The sequence below is a fragment of the Eschrichtius robustus genome, chromosome 9 (assembly GCF_028021215.1).
Source record: "Eschrichtius robustus isolate mEscRob2 chromosome 9, mEscRob2.pri, whole genome shotgun sequence".
NCBI classification, from domain to species: Eukaryota; Metazoa; Chordata; class Mammalia; order Artiodactyla; family Eschrichtiidae; genus Eschrichtius; species Eschrichtius robustus.
In genome coordinates, this window is record NC_090832.1 from 15,103,174 (window position 1) to 15,129,665 (window position 26,492).

The 26,492-nt window shown below is 44.7% G+C and overlaps 1 protein-coding gene across 6 annotated transcripts; it reads left to right on the plus strand.

Annotated features, from left to right (window-relative positions):
• On the plus strand, positions 1–24,733 carry ZBTB2 (zinc finger and BTB domain containing 2). Of its 6 annotated transcripts, none has more exons than XM_068550885.1 (3): positions 1–282; positions 15,060–15,244; positions 21,967–24,733. In XM_068550885.1, exons 2-3 carry the CDS (start codon positions 15,072–15,074, stop codon positions 23,336–23,338), a joined length of 1,545 nt encoding a protein of 514 aa, XP_068406986.1. In that variant the 5' UTR covers positions 1–282; positions 15,060–15,071; the 3' UTR covers positions 23,339–24,733. The 6 variants fall into 6 exon arrangements, with proteins under 6 accessions (XP_068406986.1, XP_068406990.1, XP_068406987.1 ...); XM_068550886.1 differs by lacking the exon at positions 1–282 and adding an exon at positions 685–822; XM_068550887.1 differs by lacking the exon at positions 1–282 and adding an exon at positions 10,635–10,730.
• Positions 24,734–26,492: the final 1,759 nt, after the last annotated feature.

Below are 26,492 nucleotides of genomic sequence, written 5' to 3' on the forward strand. Positions count from 1 at the left end.
CTCTTGCCGCCACAGCTCTCTCGCCGCCTCTCCCCCCCGGCGGGAGCCGCTCTCAGCCTCTTTGCACTAGTCGCTCCGCTCTCTCGGTCATGTGACCTTAACGTAACCGGACAGGAAAAGCCCCGCCGCCGCCGCCGCCGCCGCGCCGGAGACACCGACCGCGGCGGCAGCAGCAGCAGCAGCAGCAGCGAGAGGCAGAGGCGGCGGCGGCGGGGAGAGCACGGCCAAGGCGGCCCAGCGGTGCCTCCTCCACACCCCCCGCCGCAGCAGCACCGGCGACAGGTAAGCGCGCACCGCCTCCGCCTCCCGGGGCCGGTGCCCACGTGCCGCCCCCGGCCCGGGCTCCGGGAAAGCGAAGGGGGGGGCGGGGGCCACCGGAGCTCGCAAACGGTTCCGGCAGCGACGGTGGCAACAAAGAAGACGAATGACCCCAGTCCAGGGGCTTCAGGTGAAGGCAGGCGGAGGGCCCGGACCACACGGGGACCCGGTTCTGGGAAGCGAGGGCATGGGCGCCCCGCAGGGGCGGGGGCGGCTGCGCCTGGCGCCGGGGCTCTGGCCGCCTGACAAAACCATCCCCCGGAGCCAGGCGGCGGCGAGTCGGCGGCAGCTCCATCCGGGGCTTTGCGCGAGGGGGAGGGGACGGAAGCCGAGAGGGCGGGCGGCGGAGCGGAGGAGGGAGGGAGGGAGAAAAGGGAGGGGGGCGATTCGCGTTCCGTTCCCCGTCGCCGGTCCCTCCCTTCCCGCCGCCACCGCGAAGCGCGTCCCGAGCGGCGGCGGCCGGTGAGCGTCCCGCGCTGGAGCCCCAAGAGGCCGGCCCGTCAGGTGCGTAATCCTTCCGTAATCGCCTCGCCGCCGCCTCCTGCTGCTACCGCCGCTGCTTCTTCGGCGGCAAGGCTGCGAGCTGCGGAAGTGGGTTTGGGGGAGGGGAGCGGAGAGGGAGGGGGAGGGGAGGGATCCGGTCCGACCGGAGCAGGCCCGGCCTCTCTGGCGCTTCTCCCAGCTGCAGCGGCTCCTACAGCTGCTGCCGCTACTGCTGCGGCTCCGCCTCCCCGCTCGCGGGCGGGGGCGCGCACGCGCGCTTCCGGCCTCCTCGGGTCTCGCGCTGTCTCCCGCTCTCGCGCGCGCTCTTCCCCTCGCCCTGTCTGGCCACCCCCCCTCGCCCCGCCCCGCCCCGCCCCGCCCCCGGCGCCGGAGCTGTTGCGCCGGCCGGGGCGTTGCGCACGGCGTAGGCGTCGGCATTGTGTTAAACTCCGCGGGACTTGGGCGAGCGCGCGCGCGCACGCGGGACTGAAGGAAGCGGAGAGCGTGCGGCGCGGCCCGAGTGCGTCGCTCCTCCTCTCCCCGCAGCCCCTCGGGGTTGGGGGCGGGGCCGGGGTGCGCGGCGCCCGGCCCCGCCCCCGGCCCGGCGCCCGCCCCTTGGGGCGGGGCGGGGCGAGGCTGGCGGGACTAGGCTGAGTGGGCGGCCGTTGAGACGCTTTCTGGCAGGGGGTGGGGGTGTGAACGCGGGCCCTCTTGGGCGCTGCCTGGGCCGCCCGCTGCAGCTCGTGCCGCAGGGGTGGGCGCGCTGGGCGGCGGCCTCCAGCTTCCGCTCCACGGGCTATTTACGCCTCCGGTAAGGCCGAGGCTAGCCCAGAGCTGCGCTGTGGTTGCTGGCTGCTTGGCCTTGGGCCTTGGGGCCGGCCTCCGAGCCGCGCTTCCGGCCGATGCGGCCCTCACAGCCGGGTAGGGCTCCGCGGAGGGGAGGTTGGGGCGCGGAGGCTGCTTCCCAGGGCCGGAGTCGTTTTCTCGGTGTAGCGAAACCCCCAAACCATTCATTTTTAAACAAGGCTGCAAAGAGAAGTGGTAATGCAAAAGATGCTTAGGAAGCGAGGTTTTTGTCCCTTTTAGCTGGTAGTGAATTAAGAGGGCAGTAAAGAAGAAGGCAGGGGTAGCAGAGCGGGCAAGAAAGTGGTTGGGCAGCGTGATAATGTAGTTAGTTATTGCTACGCCGTTTACTGCGAGAACTTCAACTGCTGAACTCCTAATTATGCCGTAGGGAAATAACCCAGGCTCGTTGCCCCGCCCCCAGTTTGCGGTGTTCCTTAGCTCTTTATAATACAGTGGGCCCCCTTGGCGCGTGAGTCTCAGGTCTATTCATTTTCATGGGTTATTGTTTTAGTAAAATAAAGCATTCAACAGATCGGAATCACGGGCTCAAGCAGAATTCCAAGGTGCTCTGGGTTTCCTTGAACAGACTGCCCAGTCTTTCCTAGGACCGACACTCTATGTTGACCCCTAATGGGTCACTGGAGCAGGGTGTAAGTATCACCAGCATTTTAGTCTGAGGGGCCTGAGATTTTATTAGGAAATCAGAATTAAGACATTTTAAACCCTCATTTCTCTGATTTATTACAAGCCAAAATTAATTGTTAAAGGAAATTTTTATTTTGCATTCTAAGTGATCTTAGTGTGTGTCCAGGGCATTTTCAAACTGTTAAAAGTAATTTTGAAGAAGGAAGTTTAACGACTAATAATACATTCCTGTAAATGGGCATTTCTCACTTAATAAACGTGTGGTTTGTATAAGTTTATTTTCTAGCCAAAGACTTGACCTGTGTTGAAACCATCACAAGATCTCAAAGTGCAAGAAGTGGTATCAGTGCCACAGATAGTCAACAGTGGAGGAGCCCTGTTACAGGATGGCAGATAAACCACCCCTAAAGCTTTGCTGCACAGTTCAGCTGCTTACTTGCCAGTTTGAAAGCTTCTCTTCAGAGAGGACGTAAATAAACGGTGCTCCGCCAACTCTTCCAGTGGAATACTCCAGCAACAGACAATAAACATTAGATGTATTAGGTGATAGAATAAAAGCTATGACAGTTTCTTTTTTATCTTAATGGTTAATATGAACTTTGCACTATCCTCCAAAATCTGCACTTTTGTGATATAAAAATTTTATTAAATTATATAAAATTACATTTACCCCAGTTCCTCCAAGAAGATACATGTCTCTGCGTAAGGGGATATGCTTTTTCCCCAGCTTGAGAATCACCAACATAGAGGTGGGAAGTGAAGGAGATGTCTAAGGCTGACCTATGGCGTTGGCTTGGGATCAGCTTCTTTGGAGTTGGGAGACTCTCCTACCATTTCTTACCTGTGGCTTGTTGCTTCATCCCTAGACCCACTCACCTTTCTGTGAAGTAACTTTGAGACTTTGGGCAAGTAGTGTAGCGCCAGGCCATCACAGTAAGGGAGGAACTGCTGGTCAGCTGGAGACTTTACCATAAATTTCAAAGTACACCTGACAAAAGGTGTATTTCCTACTTCCTTATGATCTTTGGGTCACAAAGCATGACCCTGAAAACCAAAAAGGAAATTGAGAATTTTTTTTTTTCCCCCTGAAGAAAAAAAAATTTTAACATTCTAAGCATTAGGTCAAGAACACTTCTTAACCTTTTTTATACTCAAGTAGGTTATAATTTTTATTAGCAAATTAAACTTAAATAATTAAATATTACTTTGAACCCATAGTAAATAAGGTTGTGTTTTACAGTGCTGATATGCCCTTGATGCAGTCCGTAGCCACAGAAAGTACACTTACAAGGAGTTGGCTGGCCAAGACGGTGAAGACTTTTTTTTTATTTTCCGTACAAAAGCCAAGTTTGAGGCTGGTATTTATGCTCAAACGCAGAATCCCCAGCTCACATGCATGAGGTTTGCATCATGTGACGTTCTCACATCAAGAAAGCTCAGTGTGCAAAGATAGGAATTTGTAAAACACTTTACTGTATCTGGTTAAGTACTTATCAAACAAATCTTTTACTTTACAAGAGGCTTTCATGTACAGTTTCTTTAAATATTGTGCACCCCTAAGTTCTGCATGAAGCAAGGGTGAACTTCAAAACAACGTGAGAACAATTTCAAAGCGTACACATGTTCTTCTATGCCCCACCTAGTCATTTAGATTCTCCATGTCCCCAGAGTGATTCTGAACAGGGATTGTCTAAGTGTGGTCCACGGTCCCTTGTGAATCCCCAGGACCCTTTTAGGGTTCCATAAGGTCAAAGCTATTTTCATAATGATACTAAGATGTTACTGGCCTTTTTCACTGTTGACCAAATGTGTCAGCATTGGGGAGATCTGCATAACTCAATGAGCTGACATTTTCCAAATAACCAATGGACAGTGTTAAAAGTCATGAATGGGTAAACGATCCATTCAGAGTGTAAGAGACAGCAATGAATTTTACTGTAATAGAGCAGGAAAATTTCATTCATTGATGTATAAAACTTTTAGATCGCACAACTAACCTTTAAGAAACTACCGCTTGTCAAATTTTGGTGTAATATCAAAGAAGAATATCCACAATTACCTGAAAAGGCTATTTAAATGCTTTCTTTTTTTTTTTTAACTGAGTATGTGGGTGAGACTAGATTTTCTTTAATACTCAACCAAAACAGACATCACAACAGAGTAAATGGAGAAGCAGGGTGAATGCAGAATCCAGTTGTCTTCTATCAAAGAGATTTGTAAAACTATAAAAAGATACCACTTCACTATTTTTTTTGTTATTTTGGAAGATATAATTTTTTTTCACAAAAATGTGTTATTTATCTTAACATGCAGCGGGCTTATTATTGCTATGTCTAATTGAACTAATAAATGTTTTTAAATTTCTCAGTTTTAATTTCTAATATAAATATCAATAGTTATATTCCATATAAACAAAAGCTCTTGATACCATCAGTAATTGTAAAGAGTGTGAAGGGGTCCTAATACCAAAAAGTTTGAGAACCCCTGAAATAAAATATTGAAGTGAATTAGTTAAGACTTTGAGTTAAAATATATTTGGAGCTCCTCTCTGGCATACATGGAGCTACACCTATAGGTGATTATGTTTTCTTCAGATTAATTTTACTAATCATCATACAACATATGAAAAAGGAAGGCAATCTCTACTTTGGAGGGTTATTAGAAGCAAATTAGATTAGGTTTTAAATTTTGCTGTGTGGTCACATCCACATCTAAGTTTCCTTAAAGTTGATTGTAGCATAATACCTTTCGAATTATCACTTTAATATCAACTCTTTATTAGCCATAAATCTCTGACCTGCTTCTCCTTGACATCTGAACTATCCCTGAACTGCCTTCTTCTGACCTCAACTTACACTCAGAAATTAAAAACTAATTTTAATGTCAACTTAAGCAAAATACAATTAAAAAGAAATCTTTTACAAATGCAGTGCTTTCCAAAGTCAGAATAAGTGCCACTGGTAAGTGTGTGTCCCTCCTTTTTCTAATTACTATGGGGAGGATTGACTAAAGAAATGTTAAGAAAAATATGTCGACCTATCATCACAACTAAATACATTTCCTAGCCTCGAAATACGGTTTTAAAATATATTAAAATTCAAACAACCAGCCTCATTCAAGTTTACTTTATAGGCCCTCAAATATTAATTATTAATAATACTAATTGAAAAAGCAGTTTTTTCCTCCTGGTAAGTGGTCTAAACTACTTGAAAGAATCAATCTTACTTGTGGGTAGTGCTTTTTCTATTACTGAGGTGTCCTGTGCATTTCAATATTCATTTATGCTTCAATTAAATAAAATCAAGTACTCCAGAGGACCCTTTTAGTGCCCTTGAAATGGGTAATCTAAGTGGTATTTAGTATCTTAGAAGGGCTATTATCTTTAAAAAGTGAATCATCAATTCCCAAAAGCTGTTTTGGTCTCCTGTTCTTATACCAAAAGTGAAGGAGAAACTTGGGTTGTCAAAATATAATATGGTTACATTCGTCCCATTCAGCTGTTCCTCCAAAAGATGAGTAATTTACTTAAGGATCAGCCCACCGTGTGCTGTGTGATGGCAGCTGAAAGCACTCGACATCTAGGTAGTATCCCATTTTCAGAGTGATAACAGTGGTGAAGACAAAACCCAAAGCATTAAATAATGTAAATGATCATTTGTATTTGGCTTTGGAAAGTGTTTTTAATTTATTTCAACATATTATGTCTTACAGTCTCTGAATTTACTTAAGAAAAAAGCCACTTTGTACACATATACGTACATAAAAAGGCATTCTGTGAAATTTCACTTTTAAGAATTGACTCCCCTCTTTATCTGTACTTGTCTTCAGTTCCTGTCTGCTCACTATTCTGATTTAGGAAAGACAAATGATTTTTTTTTTTACGTTCCATTTATAGCGTTGAATGGGTGGGGGCTTTATACAGATAGGTCTTCAGTTTTACGTCAGGTTGTTGGCCCTCTGTGACTACGACTGGTAAGAACTTACAGGAATGACCTATAGAGCAAGGCAGTGTCGTGGAAGGAGCGTGAAATTTACACCCAGAAGACCAGGATTCAGTGGACTCCTGTTCGTTTACAGTTTTAACCTCTTTGAACTATCATGTAATGATTTAAGGATGTGACTTCTAGAGTCGGTCACACCTGGCTTCTCCAAAGACTCTCTGACATAAATTACAGACAAGACTTCGGAGCTCCAGACCAACATTACTTACCGACAAGTACCCTACAGCCCTACCTGGCATGTCTCAAAAGCATCTCAATCCCAACATGTCTGGACCTAACCTCATGATCTTCCCCCACAAAACTGGGTTTTTGCCTGTGCTCCCTCCACTGGGGGAAGCCCCATGCTCTATCCAGTTACACAAGTTAGAAATCTGGGGGTTACCTAGGACACCTTGATCTCCCCCACCCTCCTCCGTTGAATCCACCAACAACCAGTTCTGCTGATTTTTTTATCTTCTGTTTTTCAAATTCTGTCCATCTCCATCTTCATCGCCACCACCCGATCTGTCATCTCTCTTCTAGACCACTGGAAGACCTCGCCTCTCAACCACTTCTAACAGGCCTCCCCTTGCCCACCTCTTTGCCCCCACCCCCTATTTGGTTAGCCCTTCAGCTGCAGCCACCTGATCACGTAGATCAGCTCAGAATGATATTTACATCGTAGACATCTGCTCATGTCACCTTTCTTCAAATCCCCTTTGGGAGCTCCTCACTGCTCTTAAGATATGGACCAGAATCCTTAACAAAACCTGAGTCTTCAGCTTCACCTGCCTCATTCTTCTCTGGCTCTTTGCCCTTCTGCCACATTGACCTTCTTTTAGTTCCTCGGTTGCATCTTGCTCCCTCCCGTCTTAAGGCCTTTGCAAATGCCGATCCCTCGGCCTGGAGTACTCTACCTTTGCCCAGTTAACTCTTCTCGTTCTTTAAATATCTGCTTAACTTGCATTTCTTCACAAACACCTTTCCTGACCCACAATCCCCAAATTAGACCCTAGTTTTATGACCTCATAGTTCCTTATATTTTTCTTTGATAGTTCTTATCAGAGTTGGCTATTAGAAATCTGTGTACTTATTTGATTATACCCTTGAACTCTGTGTATTCTTCATACTTGTATCCACTGTCCCTGGCACCTTAGAAAGCTCTCATCATGTGCATTACCACTTCCCAGATCTGCTTCTTAAGAGCTAGCTCTGCATGTGGGCAAGTTACTTAACTTCCCTAAGTCTAAATTTCTTCTGGAAAAAGGCTAATTAATCCTTGACACATAAGTGGTCATTTATTATTAATGCTGTGGTTATTATTATAATTAATAATGAAATAAATAGTAAGAAGACAATATACCATGGTATTGACCAGGATTAAATGATGTGTGTGAAGGGTTATTATAAACTATAAAGCACTATTAAGAACATAATTATTAGCATGAAGAAACACGAGGTGACATTTTAAAATTGAAAAATTCTTCCAAAATATAGCACACATTAAATTGATGAGAATTTTGGGGATAATCTAGGAAAAACAGAAATTGAACTTTTACCCCCAAATCACCCAACTAGTCAGGGGCCAACCGATGATTGGAACTCGACACTCTTCTCCTCTCTAAGCATGTAGTTTTTAATTTAACAAATATTGAACCTCAGACAGTATGCTTAGGCACATGGGATAAAGTAATAAATGATAAGTAGTACTCAATGCTGGCTTTCCAGAAGCATCAGGCAGGTTCACAGAGGCTCTGGAGGTAAGAAGACCCTCCAGTCTTGAAGGTCAGGGAAATTTTGCAAAGGACAAGTAGAGCTGGGGGGGAGGGGCAGGCGGTCAGTGGTGGTCCTTCTGCAAGTGGCACGTTCAAAGGTCCTGCACAGAAGTTCCAAGGCCCAGTTCAAACAGGCCCCGTCTCCTGACCATGTGAGTAGAAATCAGGTTGCTGAGCTGCTCAGCTTTGAGAGGGAGGCCCCTGAGCAGTGAGTGTTATGTTCTGTTAGGAGCCCAGGAATGGCCTGGGCATTCAGGACCTTTTCTGGGCAAAGAAAACTGCAGATTATCTCAGTTCACCCAGAATTTCCCGAGTGAGTGAAATACATCATTCTGTCTTCCTTATCGTCAACATAAACTGGATTTGTGATCATGCTTGGACTTCAGAACAACGAGACACTTGTTGATCACTTGGTAAAGACCACCAAACAGAGAGTCTTGTATCAAGAAAACAATTAGGCACAACTTAATGTCATAAAGTAAAATTTTATGTTGTAATTTTTTTTGCATTAGAAAAAAATTTTTTTCCATATGTTGAATATAGTGCCACTGTCCTTCCTCTAGAAGTATATTGTGACATTATGTCCTGTCTACCTTTTTATGTTGAAAAGCCCTCCATTCCTAGCAGGTATGTAAATATTTTATGTCTTTTCTTTCAAAATAAAGAGGGAGCACACTCTGCTGGCCCCTCAGTTTCAAGGTTGCTTGGTTTGTTTTTAGTAGGTCTTGGCAGCCCGGAAGTCTGGAAACCAATGGTTTAGATTAGCACTAGAGCAGGGAATGCAGAGTGAGCAGCGGTGAGGTCACCTGTAAGCCATGTTGAGAAATCTGGGTTTCATCCTGAAGGCGGTGGGGAAACAAGAGGAGGATTTTCAGCAGGCTGGTAACATCAGATTTGCCCTTGAAGAGATGGTTCTAGCTGTTCCATACGGATAGGTTGGAGAGGCTAGAGCTGGAAACGGGGAGATGAGTAGGGAGGTAGAGTTAAGGCGTGGGGTGGGATAAAGAGTTTAAATTGGTGGCACATGGGTGGCATATGAGGAGTGAGAGGTAGAGGCCTGAAAGGGGAGTCGGGGTTCCTGGCTTGGTCGAGGGGTAGATGATGGAGCCATGCACTGAGCTGGGGATACAGACGGAACAGGTTTGTGTCGATAGCTTTTATTGTCCCTTTTGGGATCTGAGTTGTTTTGCCTAGACTGAATTTAGGGTTCCTTTGGGGCAGCCAAGTGGGAGTGGACCAGATCACCACAGAAGAGTCTGCAGAGTGAGAAGTGGGCTGTGGGCCAAAGGCAGAGGAGCAAAAGAGGAATCAGCAAAAGAGGAATCTTGATGGGGATTAAAATAGAATAGCCAGAGGTGAGACGAAAACCAAAGTGCGGTGGCCTGGAAGCAGGGCCCGAGTATTTATGGAGCAGGAAGAAGGGTCTTCAATGCCGCAGAGAGGTCAGATAAGCTGCTCTTCCATTGGGCTGGGGAGCAAGAGGCCATCAGTGACTTCGGTGGGCAGTGCAGGGCCATTTCAGTGCTGGCGGGCAGGAGCAACGTGGTTGGGTGAGCAGTCGATGGCGGTGGGAAGAGCAGGTGTCCGTTTCCTCAAAGGGGGGGGGGGTAGCCTGGAGCAGAGCCAGCGCATGAAGATGCTGCACCCTCAGCCTACGCAGCGTTGTGCAAGTAAAGCCTCATGGAAATGATTATGAAGGGGGTCGTGATATTGCAGTTTATTACAAGAGATTGAATATAATTCCATGTGCCATATACAGTAAAAAAAAAAAAAAAAAATAAATAAATAAATAAATAAATAAATACATAAATAAATAAATAAATAAATAAAAAGGGGGGTCGTGATCAGGAAAGAAGATTGGGGAAAGGGCAGTACTGGCAGCTGGATGGGAGTGGGGCAGGAGCTCCCTGAGATGCTCCAAGCCCAGTACCCACTCCTCCCTCTACCCTCTTGCCCCGTTTTCTCAGGTTCATCCATATATGTGAGAATCTAGGGGGTTGTTTTTCTTTTTCCCACTGAGAAAGGCTTTTCTGGTCTCTAGAGTAAAGAAGATTTTTAAAGATTGATCTGTATGGGATTTCTCCCCCCCCCCCCCCACCCCCCGTGTGAAATATGTACATATGACACATTTTCTTTGTTTCTCCTTTCGTTTGGTTTTTCCACTTTGCAGACTCCGGACATGTGTTCTGCCTTCTGTATTTGAAAGACACATTCAGTTCATTTCCTATTCTAGATGCCCCTAAATTGAGATCCTAAAATAGATCCTAAAATAGTGGACCCTCTTTAAAAGGAAACATTTTGCAGTTTTATCGTAGTTTTATTCTTATAATCTGAATAAGATACTCACGTTAGTCCGTTTATGGAACGAGGGGGGAGCCATACATTTTGCTGATTCGGAGAGATGATATATATCCGTTCATGTAAAAACCCCAAACCTCAAAATCGTCTTATAAAATACTGATAAATTTGATGAAAATTTTATATGTCAAAAATCTCTCTAAAACAAAAGAGAGAAAAATATTAGCAACACATGTGACAAAGGGCTCGTTTTCTTTATATACAAAGGGTTTTACAGATTGACAAGAAAAAAGAACAAATAACCTGATAGAAAATGGGCAGAGCTCATGAAGAGAAGCAAGAGGACATAAAAATATACTTCAATTCATCATTAAATGCATAGAAGGTAAAAAGTGATATTGGCAAAGATTCTTTAAAAAGTGATAATACCCAGTGTTGGCCAGAGTGTGGGGAAGTGGGTGGGGTGGATGGACACTATGGTGTGTCCATAATATTTGAATCTCTTATAACAGGTCTATACACTTTAAAGTAGCCGTAAAAAATCCCCTATTAGTTTTAAACAGACACACTTGTATGTAGTGTGTTCCAAAAAATCAAATGAACCCCAGTTTAAATCCTACTTCTTGTTCTTAGGGATTCTATAATCTTGGGCAAGCTACCTGACTTCTCTAAGCCTGATTCCTCGTTTGTAAAATGTGGTTAGCAAGACATCAAATAGCTCAAGTTAGTGTGAAAGTAAATGAATGACATATAGAAATGATTGGTTAATAGTAAACACTCCATAAACAATAGCCACTTGTCATTACCATCAAGAGATAAACAGTGATGCATTACTGTACTTGTCAATGAAAGTGACACCTTGAAGCTGCCTGACCGTGTAGGTGTTCACTATCAGAGTCAGAGAGCACAATAAGGCAGCTCAGCCCAGTTTGTTCTGAAAGGTATTATACTTTTTGTAGAGAAAGGCAAGTTAGTAAGATGGGAAAGGAAGTGTTCTGGCACTTTTCAGAGAACAGCCTTGAAGGCAAGTTTCTAAAGTTATATCCTGGTGGAGGTCAGATGAGAGCGATGTTTCTTAGTCATTCCGGCTACTTTGCCACCTGGCAATGTCCCTGTCTCTTCTTCCTGATCTTCATGCTTTCGCCTTCTCTGACATACGCAGAAAACACTGGGGAGCTAAGTTCCCGATCCACGCCACTGACGTTCACCTGCAAGCAAGACTACGGTCCAGGTCTCTTCACGCTCAAACTCCTGCAAACAGGGATGGCTCTCCTGCCTCTCATGCTTGGATAGAGCTCTTGGTAGAAAACACGATACTTGACATTCTGGAGTCTTGCTTTGTGACCGGATCAGTCTCTTAAAGTATCATTCCACTTTGTTCATTTATTTTAGGGCGCACTTGTCAATTTCTGAATCTGCCAGATCATCCCTAGAACCTAACCCTAACCCTAGAACAGGAAAGAGGGTGTGGAGTTGAGCACCAGCTGAGTAAGAATCGATGTGTTGCTGTTTCTATTTTTGTTTTTAAGCTTACTGGTAATGCTTTCTCCACAGTCGCTTCCCTGATTCTGAAGTTAAGCACCGTGGTTATCCATTTTTAATCTAATTAATTAATGTGTTTAGGGCCTTTCCTTTTTAACTTTTTATTTTGAGATAACTGTAGATTTACGTGCAGTCACAAGAAATAATACAGAAAGATCTCATGTACCCTTCACCCAGTTTCCTCTAATGGAAACATCTTGCAGAATTCTGCTCCGTCACAACCAGGGTATTGACATTGACACCACTGAGCTGCAGAACATTTCTGTCACCTCAGGGCTCCCTCCTGTTGCCCGTCTACAGCCAAGCGTCATGGCCCTCCTCTCCCCTCGCCCCTCCACCACTAATCTGTTCTCTACTTCCGTAATTTTCAAGAATGTTATGTAAATGGAATCATACAGTATGTAACCTTTGGGGACATAATTCACCCAGGTTGTTGCCTGTTTCTGTAGTTCATTTCGTCTTAAGGCTGAGTAGTTTCCTGTGGTTTGGGCATACCACGTTGTTTAACTGTTCAGCCATCGAAGAGCATCTGGATCACTTCTGGTTTTTAAATGAGGAATAAAGCTGCTGTGGATATACAGCTGCAGATTTTTGTGTGAACCTAAGTTTTCATTTCTCTGGGATAAACGTCCATGTTTGCAACTGCTGGGTAGTCTGGTAGTTACATATTTAATTTTTAAACAAACTGCTGACTTTTCCAGAGCGGCTGCACCGTTTTACCTTCCCACCAGCAATAGCACGAGCAGTCCATTTCTCCGCATCCTTGCCAGCACTTGATTGTTGTTCTTTTATATTTGGCCACCCTGCTAGGCATGTGGTGAATCTCATTGTGGTTTGAATCTGCTTTTCCCTAAGCGCTATTGAGCTGTCTTTTCATGTGTTTGTTTGCCATCTGCATATCCTCACTTCAAGTATTTTGCCCATTAGGTTTCTAATCCGATTGTTTTTGTACTGTTGGCTTTTGAGAATTCTTTATATATTCTAGAGACTAGTCCTTTATCACATTTTTTTCTCCTGCTTTTTAGCTTGTCTTTTCATCCTCTTACCAGGGTCTTCCTCAGAACAAAAGTTTTTAATTTTTATGAAGTAGAATTTATCAATTTCTCCTTTTATGGTTTGTACTTTTGATGAATCCTAGATTCTCTAAGGTTTTATCCCATTTTTTTTCCCCAAAAAGTATAGTTTTGGTGTTCTACATTTAAGTCTGTGATGCATTTTTGAGTTAATTTTTATATAAGATATGAGACTTAGAGATCAAAGTTCTTTTTCTTTTCTTTTTTCCTTTTCCCTTTTCCTTTTTTTTTTTTTTTTTTGTCTATGGAAATCCAATTGATCCAGCACCATTTGTTGAAAATTGTTCTTTCTCCAAAATCAAAGATCTACTGTACATATTTATGTGGGTTTCTCTGTTCTATTCCATTGATCTGTGTGTTTATCCCTCTGTCAGTACCATACAGCCTTGAATACTGTAGCTATATAATACATCTTGAAATTGGATAGACTGATTCCTCCCACTTTATTACTCTTTTTAAGAACTGTTTTAGCTATGCTAGTTTCTTTGCCTTTGCATAAACATTTTAGAATATTCTCGTCTGTATCTACAAAGAAAATCTTGCTGGGATTTTGAAAAGAATTATATCAAACCCATGTATCAATTTGGAAAAAATTGATTTATATTATGTGTTCCTAAACATAAATACAGTATGTCTCTTCATTTATTTAGATCTTCTTTGATTTCTTTCATCAGCATTTTGTAGTTTTCAGCATACAAGTCCTATACGTGTTTTGTTAGATTTACATCTGTGTATTTCTTTTTTTTGTGATTATAAATGATATATTTCTAATTTCAGTGTCCATGTGTTCAGTGTTAGTATGTAGAATTATGATTGCATTTGTTTGTTTGTTTATTTATTTTTGGCTGCGTTGGGTCTTTGTTGCTGCACGGCATGTGGGATCTTCCCGGACCAGGGGTCGAACCTGTGTCCCCTGCGTTGGCAGGTGGAGTCTTAACCACTGCACCACCATGGAAGCCCTACAATTGGTTTTTATATGTTTATCTTGTATCCTGTGGCATGGCCAAAGTCATTTAATAATCCTAGGAGGTTTTGTAGATACCTTGGGATTTTCTATGTATATAAAAGTCATGTCATCCGCAAATAGGAACAGTTTTATTTCTTCCTTTCCTGTCAGTATGACTTTTATTTCCTTTCTTGCTTTATTGCTCTAACTAGAATATCCAGTACTATATTGAATAGTGAGAATGGACATCCTTGCGTTGTTCTCAATCTTAAGGAGAAAGCATTCGCTCTTTCTCCCCATTAAGTATACTGTTAAGTATAATGTTGATATTTGTGTGCTGGGCTTTTATAAATGCTGTTTGCCTGTGGGAAGGAGCACATCAGGAGTTTACTGATTTGATACACCGGCTCCCCCAGGGGCAGTTCCCCTACTACAAATAGATGGAGGCCACGTGGTTTACTGGAGTGAAGTATGAGGAATAAAGAGGTTAGAACCTGGGAGTCAGAACATTCAGATTTAAATTTTGACGACCCCCACCTTCTGGCCAGATGGGCCAGGCTAACTCCTTGCACCTCTCGAAGCCCATTTCCTCCTCCACAAAAGATGGGGAAGAGTACCCGTCCTGAGCCCTCACCCTTGAGGAGTAACCATGTGGGGTTATTATAGCCCTGCCAGCGGCAGCCCTGTCCACACGGCAGGAGCTGGAGGATTGTCCAGACTTGGTGAGATCTTGGCCCTGCCCTGCTGTGGCCACACCCCAGCACCTTAATTTACTTCTCTCTCTGGAAGGTTTGACAACTTCTGATGGATCATTAGAATTTGCGTTTGGAATCTTAAACTCAAAGACAAAAGATCCAGGAATGTTTGCTGTCTGGCGGGCTGACTGCTCAGGTCCTTTTCCTGGTTCCTCCACTTACCATCTGTATAAACTTGGGCAAAGCATGCAGTCCCCAAATTCACCATAAATTTCATCATCTGTAAAATGGGAGTAACAACAGAACTACTTCACAGGGCTGTTGTGAAGACTGAGTGAATTTATGTAACGTTTCTAGCAGTGCCTGACATATTAGCCGTGACCATTACTGTTGGTGACTATGAAGACACTACTTATTTGTGAATCATCTTTCTTAAAACAAAATTGTTTGCTTTGCAGATTTTTTAAAAAATGGATTTGGCCAACCATGGACTTATTCTTCTGCAACAGTTAAACGCTCAGCGAGAGTTTGGTTTCCTGTGTGACTGCACGGTTGCCATCGGCGATGTGTACTTCAAGGCACACAAATCAGTTCTTGCTTCATTCTCCAATTACTTTAAGATGTTGTTTGTCCATCAGACCAGGTAACTAACGTGGTTGATAACAATCTAATGACTGTAGACTCTGAACTCCGTGGCCCTCTTCCCCACTGAACGTGCTCTGGGCCCTCATCAGGACCGTGGGTCCCGCTGCCTGTCCCTAGGCTCCCAGCCCCTCATGACCTCAGCTGCCCCAAGCAGCCCCTCCACCTCCGAGTAGCCACGCTGGGGGTCACCTACGCGGTCAGGATCGGCAGGATCGGGTCCGCTACGAAGGCAGCTTCCTCTCACTCCTCTGGCCCCGTCCCGGGTCTCCCTGCCCCAGACTTTGAGTATTTATCCTTGTCTTCTAATGAGAAGCTTGGCGGCATGAATCCCCACAATCTCCTTCTTTTCTCTCTTAAAATGTCTCAATCTCCTTATCTTTGCACAGTTTTTTGCTTCCCATCTCTCTGTCTTGGAGAAAAGGGCCCCTGGTTGTCTAAGGAAGACAATCTTCCTCCTGCCCTTATGCTCCCAGATCCTACCCTGTAGTGTTTATTCTGTACTTTTCATTTTATACTTGTACCCCCATTGCCATCCCCAAGCCTGTGAAGGCTCAGCCCTTCCATGACACCGCTGTCTACCTGCGTGATGGTGCTGCTTTTCCTTTGTTTCACTCTGGAAGTTCTACAAAGGATGACCTATGACCTCGCTTCTCCTCTCCTCATCCCACACTCTTCCTCTCCGTTGGCACTGTGGTTTCCACCCATCGCTCCACTGACATCATTTTTCCAAGGTCACCTCTTCATCAGAATCACCGCCCCTCCCAGCCTCTGTCGTCCTTGTCCTCTGCAGCATTTGCGACTGTTTTCTTCCTTCTTAAGGGTTGCCACCTGCATTTTAATGACTCTGAATCCCCCTTGTTTTTCTGCCTTCTCCACAGGCGCCTCCTGCAGTTTTGGTGAGTTGGGTCTCCACGCTGCTTTCTCTCTGCCTCTCCTGATGGGCGCTCATCTTTTCCTGGATCTTGCCTCTGCTGGAAACCAGTTGACAGCTCTGGGCTTGATCTTTCTCTGTCTCCAGAACTCTATTTCCCAAGGCCACAGGCTGCCTGCTGGACATCTAGAATTGAATATCCTCTTTTACCTCATTTTGCATGTCTAAAACTGAATTAAGTCCTCCCTGAAGTCCCTTCTGACTTCCCTATTTTTTTATCTTCAAGTAAGCCGTACTAAAAATCTCTCTAAAATCATATCCTATCGGTGCCCAAATCATGTTTTCTTCATAATTACCTCTCACATTAGTTCTTTCCTTCCCTTCTCACTTCCATTTTCTAATCATTTTCCACGTTACTGTCAGATTAATATTCCTAAGCATTGCTTTGATTGGAGGGTGCCTTTGATCCGAAACCTACCAGATTGTGTTACTCCTTTGATTGGAAACCTAGAGGGCACCCATCACACATCAAAAGAGCACACAGATTCCTCATTCTGTCTTTCAAGGCCCTGCAGGCATGAAGCCTGACCTCCTTCCAGCCCGTCTCCGACCGCACGCCCACCTGGACCGCACTTTGCTGGCCTTCTGCCCACTCCCTGAGTCCTAGTTTACACATCACCTCTTCCGTGACCCCCGCCCCCCAACAATCAAGTGAGCCGAAATGATCAAAAGCAGTCTCTTCCTCTCTCACGTTGCATAGCACTTTATTTATGCCATTTTGTAAGAGCCACATATTTTCCCTTTGTTGTTGTTATTTGCGTACTTACCGCCCCTCCTCATTTGTAAGATGCTTGAGGGCAGAGACTGGGTTTTACAAATGTTTTTGAACATTTGCAGCCTGTAGTTCGGGGACTTGTACATAATAGTCACTTGATAAATGTCTAGAGGAGCAGAATGGGTGATTAGTAGGATTAATGGCAGGCGGAGCTTGCTTTATCTTGGGACACTAAGGACGCTCCTGTTTCCTTCATTGTCAGAGACATCGCAGCTAATAGGCACTGCAAGTCTCTACACAATGAATTAAATTCTCTTGCAAAGGGACAGGTTTTCATTTTGAGGAATAAAAGAATATAATGTAATGAGTTTTAAATAGATGCAGGAAACTTAAGTGTAGAACAGTAAGCAAATACCATTCTAACAAAGGAATGTGATATTGGTGCAGAGAGGAGCCCCAAGTTTGAGCAACAGTGTGCTATTGCCCCAGAGCTGGCACGTGCCATTTGGGCTGCCTGAGGCCTTGACCACCTCTGGTGAGAGGAGAATACTGCGCGAAGACCAGAGCCATGCTTTTAACTGCTGGCTACTGTAGAGATAGACCAAGAATACAGTTTTTTCACACTAAAGAGAGTGTTTTATGTCTGCAGTTACCACTAGATGTCTCTGTCTTATGGACACTACTCTAAGTGAAAGTTTTAAATCATGTAGCACTACAGACTTGGAGCTCTCAAAAATAAAACAGAGACAGGCCTTGCTAAGTACAACCTCTGGCAACATCTCACATTATTTTAAAATCCTTATTTTCAAAGTTCTTTAAGCCCAACCTTTACTTGAGGGGTCTAGTGAAGGAAAGATTGAAAATGTAAATGACTGTGAAAGTTTACAGGAAGGGCTTGTAGCTGTGCTAAAACTATATTTTTCGTCCATAAAAGTGTTACGTCAAACAGACATCTGCAAATCAAACCACTTAGGTGTAGGCATATTGTAGAGAGCCGTGTCCTTCCCAGAGCACTTGGAAATGACCAGAGTGGCCCAGAGCGAGCTTGGGCGAATCGACAGGAGGTCTGGCTGACTGGGAGGGAGAGCTGTCAAGGACAGCAATGGCTGGAACGTGACATAAGGAGTTTTTTGGGTTTTTTTTAATTGGTTGCTAACTTTTTTTTTTTTGGCTGCATTGGGTCTTCGTTGCTGCACACGGGTTCTCTCCAGCTGCGGCGAGCGGGTGGCCACTCCTTGCTGCGGTGCGCGGGCCTCTCCTTGCGGTGGCCTCTCCCGCTGCGGAGCACGGGCTCCAGGCGCACGGGCCCTAGAGCGCAGGCTCAGTAGTTGTGGCGCACGGGCCCAGTTGCTCCGCGGCATGCAAGACCCTCCCGGACCAGGGCTCGAACCCGTGTCCCCTGCATTGGCAGGTGGACTCCCAACCACTGCGCCACCAGGGAAGCCCTAAGGAGCTTTTTAAAATAACTTCTGAAGTGTCTTGAGTGTGTCTATGTGCCTCTGCTTTAAGAAAAGAAAAAAAAATGAACAAATCAGGATATATTGGTGTCTGGAAACCTCCCAGAGCCCTGGGCACTTGCAGTAAACCCCAGGGACACGCCGCTTTCCTCTCCCTGGGGGCTCCTCACCAGCTCTGCGGCCCCTGGAGTCCTTCCTTCTCCCTCTAAGCCTGGCTGAAGTGTGGACCGGGCCTCCCCAGCCCCATCCCTTCTTTGCCATCAGAAACTGCATGAAGTTCTTTAAAATTTGAGAGATTTACTGTCCAGTCACCTCCCTTCACAGTCGGTAGACAGAGGACAACCTATACAATAACAAATAAGAGGAAATTATAGAACTTACAACAAAGTTTTTCTGGAAAGGGGCCCTGCTTTGTATTTACCTCTCATGGATGCTGAAAAATATAGCCCTGCTTTGGATTTCTGCCCTCCCTCTTCTTTGCCCTGGGGGCAGAGGGGCTCACTCTCCCCTCCTCCTGCCTGGAGGAACATTCCATCCCACAAAACAAAAGGTGCCCTATAGTCTCCTGGGGGTGATTTGCATCTCTGAAGGCCTGTGGCTTACGGGTTCATTAGGCCTTTGCCTGGCCCTGGAAAGATCCCCGCTAGTTAAGTCTTCAATCTGGAGTTGATTGCTTACATTATGAAAGTATTCTTCACCATACCTAATCCCTGCAGCTTTATTTTGAATACTGAATTTCCCTAAAGCATCTAAATATGTTCTAGTATACACATAATATTGTTGGCACTTACCTTGTGCTTAAAGGGAGGACCACCTGCATTTGCATTCCTATGTAAAGGAATATAAATAACTTAAAGGACTATGAAAAGACTCCCAACAAAGACCTGAATGATCTGTGTGTCTTTTTTAAAAACAGAGTGACATAAACTCTTCCTCTTTATACTGTCAAAGGGGTGCTGGTTTTTAGGCTTGATCTTTATTCTTTGGCTTCCATACTTTATAGTCAAACATTTTCCACATGATTATTTGTATGCAGTCATCTTGAAATATACACACATTGATAGCGATGCAGTAATTATTCAAATCTGTTTTGTCACAAATTGCTATTAAAGTCACTTTCCCCCCTTTTTTTAACAGAATAAAATATTAAATTTAGAAGAGCAGAACATACTGATACTATTTTAGCATATTGGAAAATATTTGTTAATAAGATAAATAGCTTAATAGTAATAGTAAATCATAATAGTAGTAAGTGGTATAATCAAAAATGATTATAAATTCTAAAGGCATTCAAGGAAGGTGTCTTTAAAGTTAAAAAATGCCCTGTCGGGCTTCCCTGGTGGTGCAGTGGTTAAGAATGTGCCTGCCAAGGCAGGGGACACGGGTTCGAGCCCTGGTCCGGGAAGATCCCACATGCCGCGGAGCAACTAAGCCCGTGCGCCACAACTACTGAGCCTGCGCTCTAGAGCCCGCGAGCCACAACTACTGAGCCCTCGTGCTACAACTCCTGAAGCCCGGGTGCCTAGAGCCCGTGCTCCGCAAAAAGAGAAGCCACTGCAATGAGAAGCCCACGCACCGCAACGAAGAGTAGCCCCCGCTCGCCGCAATTAGAGAAAGCCCACGCACAGCAACAAAGACCCAACACAGCCAAAAATAAATAAATTGAATAAATAAATTTTTTTTAAAAATACGTTTAAAAAAAATTCACCGTCTATAGAATATATTCACTCAGTGTGTGATAGCACACATACCTCATAATATGTAGATATACATCTCACTGATTTATAATGATGCGTTAGAGTTTCCCTAATGGCCCAGGGAGAGTTCTTGGGACGTTTTTATTATTGCTGCTTGAATCAGAATGCTGTTTCTGGGATGATGCAAACACTAAAGTCTAAAAGTTAGAAAAATCAGTTTTGCCACAACTGCTTTAGGTGCCTCAGATAAATCATTTAACTTTGGGGGACCTCAGCTTCCATGTCTGTCAGATGGGAATAATCAGGTCTGCCTCATCTACTACACAGGGTTGTCTTAATGCTCCAAAGAATCTTGGTGCTTTGGCTTAGGACTTAGACTCAAATTTAAATCCCAATTCCATTGCTTACTAACTCTGATATTGAGCAAGGTATAAATCCCTTTGAACCTTAAATCCTTAATCTGTAAAATGCGAATTAATGGCAATTAAATGAGAAAATGCCTGTAAACCCCAGCTGCAGGGACTTCCCTGGTGGCACGGTTGTGAAGAATCCGCCTGCCGATGCAGGGGGACGCAGGTTTGATCCCAGGTCCGGGAAGATCCCGTGTGTCGCGGAGCAACTAAGGCCGTGCGCCACAACTGCTGAGCCTGCGCTCTAGAGCCCGTGAGCCACAACTGTTGAGCCCATGTGCTGCAACTACTGAAGCCCACGCACCTCGAGCCCGCGCTCCGCAACAAGAGAAGCCATGGCAATGAGAAGCCCGTGCACCGCAACTAGAGAAAGCCCAGGCGCAGCAATGAAGACCCAAAGCAGCCAATAAATAATTATTCATTAATTTTTTAAAAGATAACTGCTGGAGAATATTAGAAACAATTAAGCAACAAAAATCCCAGCTACAGTTCTAACGATGGGGATGATTACATCTGATAAGGCACTGAGTTGTCCCAGAGCTGCTTTTCATGCAATCTAGCAGTGCTGGGGCAGTGATCTCACTCCATTCGAGCTGGAACGGGGTTTGCCTTTTCCTGTTCTTCCCAGCGCCTACAGCCCTCCATCCTCATGCCGGAGAGAGCAGAGTGTTGCAGAGCAGGGCTAGTACGAGGTTTTCTGTTTTCTCGCTGTTGTTGTCTTGCTCTTAGGCACTAGTCCAGCTCCCCCTTGTTATATTGTTTGACTCTTACCTTGAAAGATCTGCTGAGCTCTGGACGGCCTTGGATCAATACAGAGTCCCAGACATTTAGCCAAAAGATCTGCAGGTCAGTGGTCCTTAACCGTCTACTGGGTCACAGGCCACTCTCAGATAGAAAGCAATGGGTCCTCCCCATAAAACACGAGGTTTTTTATATGTGACATAATTTTACGTAGATTACTAGGAGAAAAACTGCTTCAAGAGCCTATGAGTTAAGAGCTTCCCTGGTGGCGCAGTGGTTGGGAGCCCACCTGCTAATTCAGGGGTCACAGGGTCGATCCCTGGTCGGGGAAGATCCCACATGCCATGAAGCCTAGAAAAAAGCCCGCACGCAGCAACGAAGACCCAATGCAAGCATGCATGCATGCATAAATTAATTAATTAATTAATTAATTAATTAATTAATTAATTAAATTAAATAAATAAATTAAATAAATAAATAAATAAAAAGAGTCTATGAGTTAAGATACCACATTTGTTTAACATGAATTTTCCTTTCTTAGTCCTTTAAAATATCTTTATTGTATTTCTCTCTGTTCTTAATAGGATTAGAGCTAAATTATATAGGTTCCAGTATTCCAGTTCATGAAACGAACAGTAAGGTATACGTGAGATGTTCTTGTTTCATTTGCCTATATAAGTACCGGGTTTTTCCCCCAGGCTTTATGTTACCATTTGAGTCATGAATTGACATTTCACTCACAGACTTGTTTTTCACTTGTCTCTTTCAGTGAGTGTGTCCGTTTGAAACCCACTGACATCCAGCCCGACATCTTCAGCTACCTCCTGCATCTGATGTACACAGGGAAGATGGCACCTCAGCTGATCGACCCGGTGCGGTTAGAGCAGGGGATCAAGTTTCTCCACGCTTACCCACTGATCCAGGAGGCCAGCCTGGCCAGTCAAGGAGCCTTTTCTCATCCTGACCAGGTTTTTCCGCTGGCGTCTTCCTTGTATGGCATTCAGATCGCAGATCATCACTTGAGACAAGCCACCAAGATTGCTTCAGCGCCGGAAAAACTTGGCCGAGAGCCGCGGCCACAGACGTCCAGGATGAGCCAGGAGCAGGTGCCTGAGGCCTCCCAGCTCTCCCAGCTGCCCTCGAATCTGACCCAGGTGAATCGGACACACATGACCCCCTCGGACCCGCTGCAGACCTCGCTGTCGCCCGACCTTGTCTCCACTCCTGTTCCTCCCCCGCCCCCCGGGGAGGAGACCAATCTGGAAGCCTCTTCCTCGGACGAGCAGCCTGCGCCCCTCACCATAGCCCACGTCAAGCCGAGCATCATGAAGAGGAACGGAAGCTTCCCCAAGTACTACGCCTGCCACCTGTGTGGGCGGCGCTTCACCCTCCGGAGCAGTTTGCGGGAGCACCTCCAGATTCACACGGGGGTCCCCTTCACAGCCAGCCAGCCCGGAGAGAGCCGCGTGCCCCTGTCTCTCTGCAGCAACACGGCGGACCTAGGAAAAGACGCCATGGAAGTGCCTGAAGCGGGGATGATCAGTGACAGCGAGCTGCAGCACATCTCGGATTCGCCCATAATCGACGGGCAGCCGCACTCGGAGACGCCGCCGCCCTCAGACATCGCGGACATTGACAACCTGGAGCAGGCGGACCAGGAGAGGGAGGTCAAGAGGCGCAAGTATGAGTGCACGATCTGCGGCCGCAAGTTCATCCAGAAAAGCCACTGGAGGGAGCACATGTACATACACACCGGGAAGCCTTTCAAATGCAGCACTTGTGACAAGAGCTTCTGCAGGGCCAACCAGGCTGCCCGGCATGTGTGCCTCAACCAGAGCATTGACACGTACACCATGGTGGACAAACAGACTCTGGAGCTCTGCACCTTCGAGGAAGGCAGTCAGATGGACAACATGTTGGTACAGACGAACAAACCCTACAAGTGCAACTTGTGTGACAAAACGTTCTCAACTCCCAACGAGGTTGTTAAACATTCATGCCAAAACCAGAACTCGGACGTTTTCGCCCTAGACGAAGGGCGGTCCGTTCTCCTGGGCAGTGGGGACTCTGAAGTGACGGAGTCTGACCACCCAGTGCTAGCCTCCATCAAAAAGGAACAGGAAACAGTGTTGTTAGACTGAATGTTACTTATCTTTTTAAAAAACCTGTCATTTTTACAAAGACTATCTTCCTTCCCTTCCCCCAATTCAGAACTCTTGTTCTCCATGGCATGACACAAACAGGTCCCGGCCCCTCCCTCCCCTCCCCCTGCCCCGTCCCCAGCCCCTCCTCCGTAAAGGCTTTGTGCATTATAAACCTGGAACGTATTTACTTTAATTCAGGGGATACTGGAAAGATAATGGTCAGTAGTACTTATAAGCTCAAATAGACTTCGAGAAGTTTTCGGTGATTTAAAAGCATACTTGGAACTAATGCAGGGTGTATAACAAAACAAAACAACTCGAATGCAATTTGGTAAGCTAAAATTATGACTTTCCCTGGGTAATAAGCCTTCCTTCTCAGAAAGACAATGTCTGAAAATACAGCATGCTTCTTAGAGATACAGTGGGGCTCTGTACTATGCAAAGTCTAGAGGTGTGGGGAAACTTTAAAGCCAAGAAAACGTTCTTAGTATTTATCCTCGAGATGTCTTATTTCAGAACGCATCCTTTGAGATTATGTCCAGTTGAGAAAAATTATTAGTTAAGAAATCTACTTGAACAAAACACAAAAGAGAAAAAGTAATAATGTGATGGCAATCTTAATTTTTGGATAAAACATGACAAGCTGTGAGTTTGTGTGTTTGGAAGAGAAAATGTGTGGATACTTGATGTAAACAGGTGAATTAATGCAAATGCCTTATCTAATTGCTGGCTTCTTTCGAAGTTGAACAACAACAAAGTACTGTGTTTTCGTTTCTGACAAATTTGTCAGTTGTTTTAAAAATCAGATTTGAAAGTACTGTTCTATACATTGTCTTTCTGAATAGAAAACAACATGCCATTCTAGCAGTTGCCAGTGGTAAATTTGTTTTTAGCACCAGTCAGCTGCTTTTAAATCAGTGTGTGTATGTGGGAAAAAGGATACAGGAATATGCATCTTACAGGGAAACTTGCGAGCAGATGTAGCAACTTTAATGACTTTAAATGTTAATGCTAATAGTTTACTGGCAACATTCATTGAAGCATCAAAACTGGCAAAGAGAAATCAGGACAAAACACTTAATTGCTGTTTGGGAAAAAACTTGATTTTGATGCTTAGTCTCCAGTTTTTTTTTTTTAAACAGTGAAATTTCCTCCATTGGCCTGAAAGCAGTAAAAGTTGTCCATTAATCTTCCTTTAGGCCAGTAACAGAATGGTCTCACAGGATAAAACAGGAGCCAGAAATAAGGACCGAAGGGGAAAGGGAAGAACAGTTAATAACTGTGCTGTACGTATATGTTAAAAACTGAATATCCCGTCATCCTATTTCATGTATAGTTGAGTTCTCAGATTTGTAAGTTTTTATACATACTTTCATTGAATAAACATTTGACTAAATGGGTACATGATTTTATCTATGCATTACTTTGTCTACCCAAAAAGATGCAGGAAGGCCAAGTAGAGAGCACTGCCCCAAGAGTCAGTTTCTTACTGTGTCTCCTCCTCTATCTGTTGAACTTTGGGCAATTCCCCTACCCTGAGTGGTACTGTCTCTATTTGTAAAATGAAGACAATAACTGCATTGGATCATAAGACTGTGAGAATCAAACGAGTCAACAACATAAGAAGATGCTATGAAGAATCAGGGTTTGACCACGCATGGGTCTAGATATTGTCTTATCCAACTTTTTTTTTTACAAGGAGGTAAAAAAGAGGCTAAGAAAAAAAAAAAAAGAGGCTAAGGTGTTTGTTTGCCTAAAGATGACACGAATACAGGCTATATAAACCTAGATTATTAAATATTAAGAGGTTTCTACCAATTTCATCTTTTTTTAAAAAAACTGCGGTAGTCCCCACTTATCTTCAGGGGATACGTCCCAAGAACCTGAAACTGTAGACAGTACCAAACCCCATATACCCTGTGTTTTTCCCTATACATACATACTTAAGTTTAATTTATAAATTAGACACAGTAAGAGAATATTTGAATTGCCAGCGTCACTGCTCTTGCGTTTTGGGGCCATTTTTAGTAAAGTAAGGGTTACTTGAACACAAGCACTGCAATACCCTGACAGTCGATTTGATAACCCGGAAGGCTACTAAATGACCAACAGGCGGGATACACTAGGCAAAGGGGTGATGGGACGTCCCAGGAGGGATGGAGTTGGCGGCACAGGATTTCATCCTGCTACTCAGAACAGCCGCAATTTAAAACTTATAAATTGTTTATTTCTGGAATTTTCCATTTATTCAGACGGAGGTTGACTGCAGAAAGTGAAACCTCGGATAAGGGTACTACTGTATATTCACATCTCCCAACTTAAATGAGAGTCTTGTGCCTAGTTAACTTCTCTGAATACCTGAAAGGGAAGATCAAGGTGTGCCTCCACAGCCCTTCAGGCAGACAAGGGGTCTTGAAGACCAGAAAGTCATGGGAATCACAAAGGATCTGGTGGATGGAGAGAGAGGGGGTGAGTGCCTGCACCCTGATGGAGATGGAAGGGTAGGTATTGTGTTCACCTACTCATGCTGGGGTGCAGGGGCTCTTAGCAGCTTGCGGCCACCTCCTCCATGTGGCAGACCTGGACAATGCCAGTTCCCTCCCCAAACCAAAAGCTGAGTACAGATAAGGAAGCCCACCCTACCCTGGGATGCTCGGTACCCATTTAATCCCAAGAGGTTATAAACTAATAATTTATTCTGAGTTTTTGATGGTACCAATTTAAATAAGCTTTGGACATTTCAATTGCTGGTCTTGTTCCCAGTGATTTTGAGGTTCTTGACGTCTCGTCGCAGAAAGAATTCAATGAGAGACAGTTACAGATAAGAAGTGGATTTATTTAGAGCACCACACTCCACAGACAGAGTGTGGGTGATCTCAGAAGGCAAGAGGGCCCTGAAATACGACGTCGTTAATTTTTATGGGCTGGGTAATTTTATAGGCTAATGAGTGGGAGGATTATTCCAATTATCTGGGGGAAGGGGCGGAGATTTCCATGAATTGGGCCATCGCCCACTTTTTGGCCTTTTATGGTTGGCCTCAGAACTGTCATGGCGTTGGTGGGTGTGTCATTTAGCATATGCTAATGTATTACAATGAGCGTATAATGAGGTACAAGGTCCTCTGGAAGTCAAACCTTCTGCCGTCTTGGA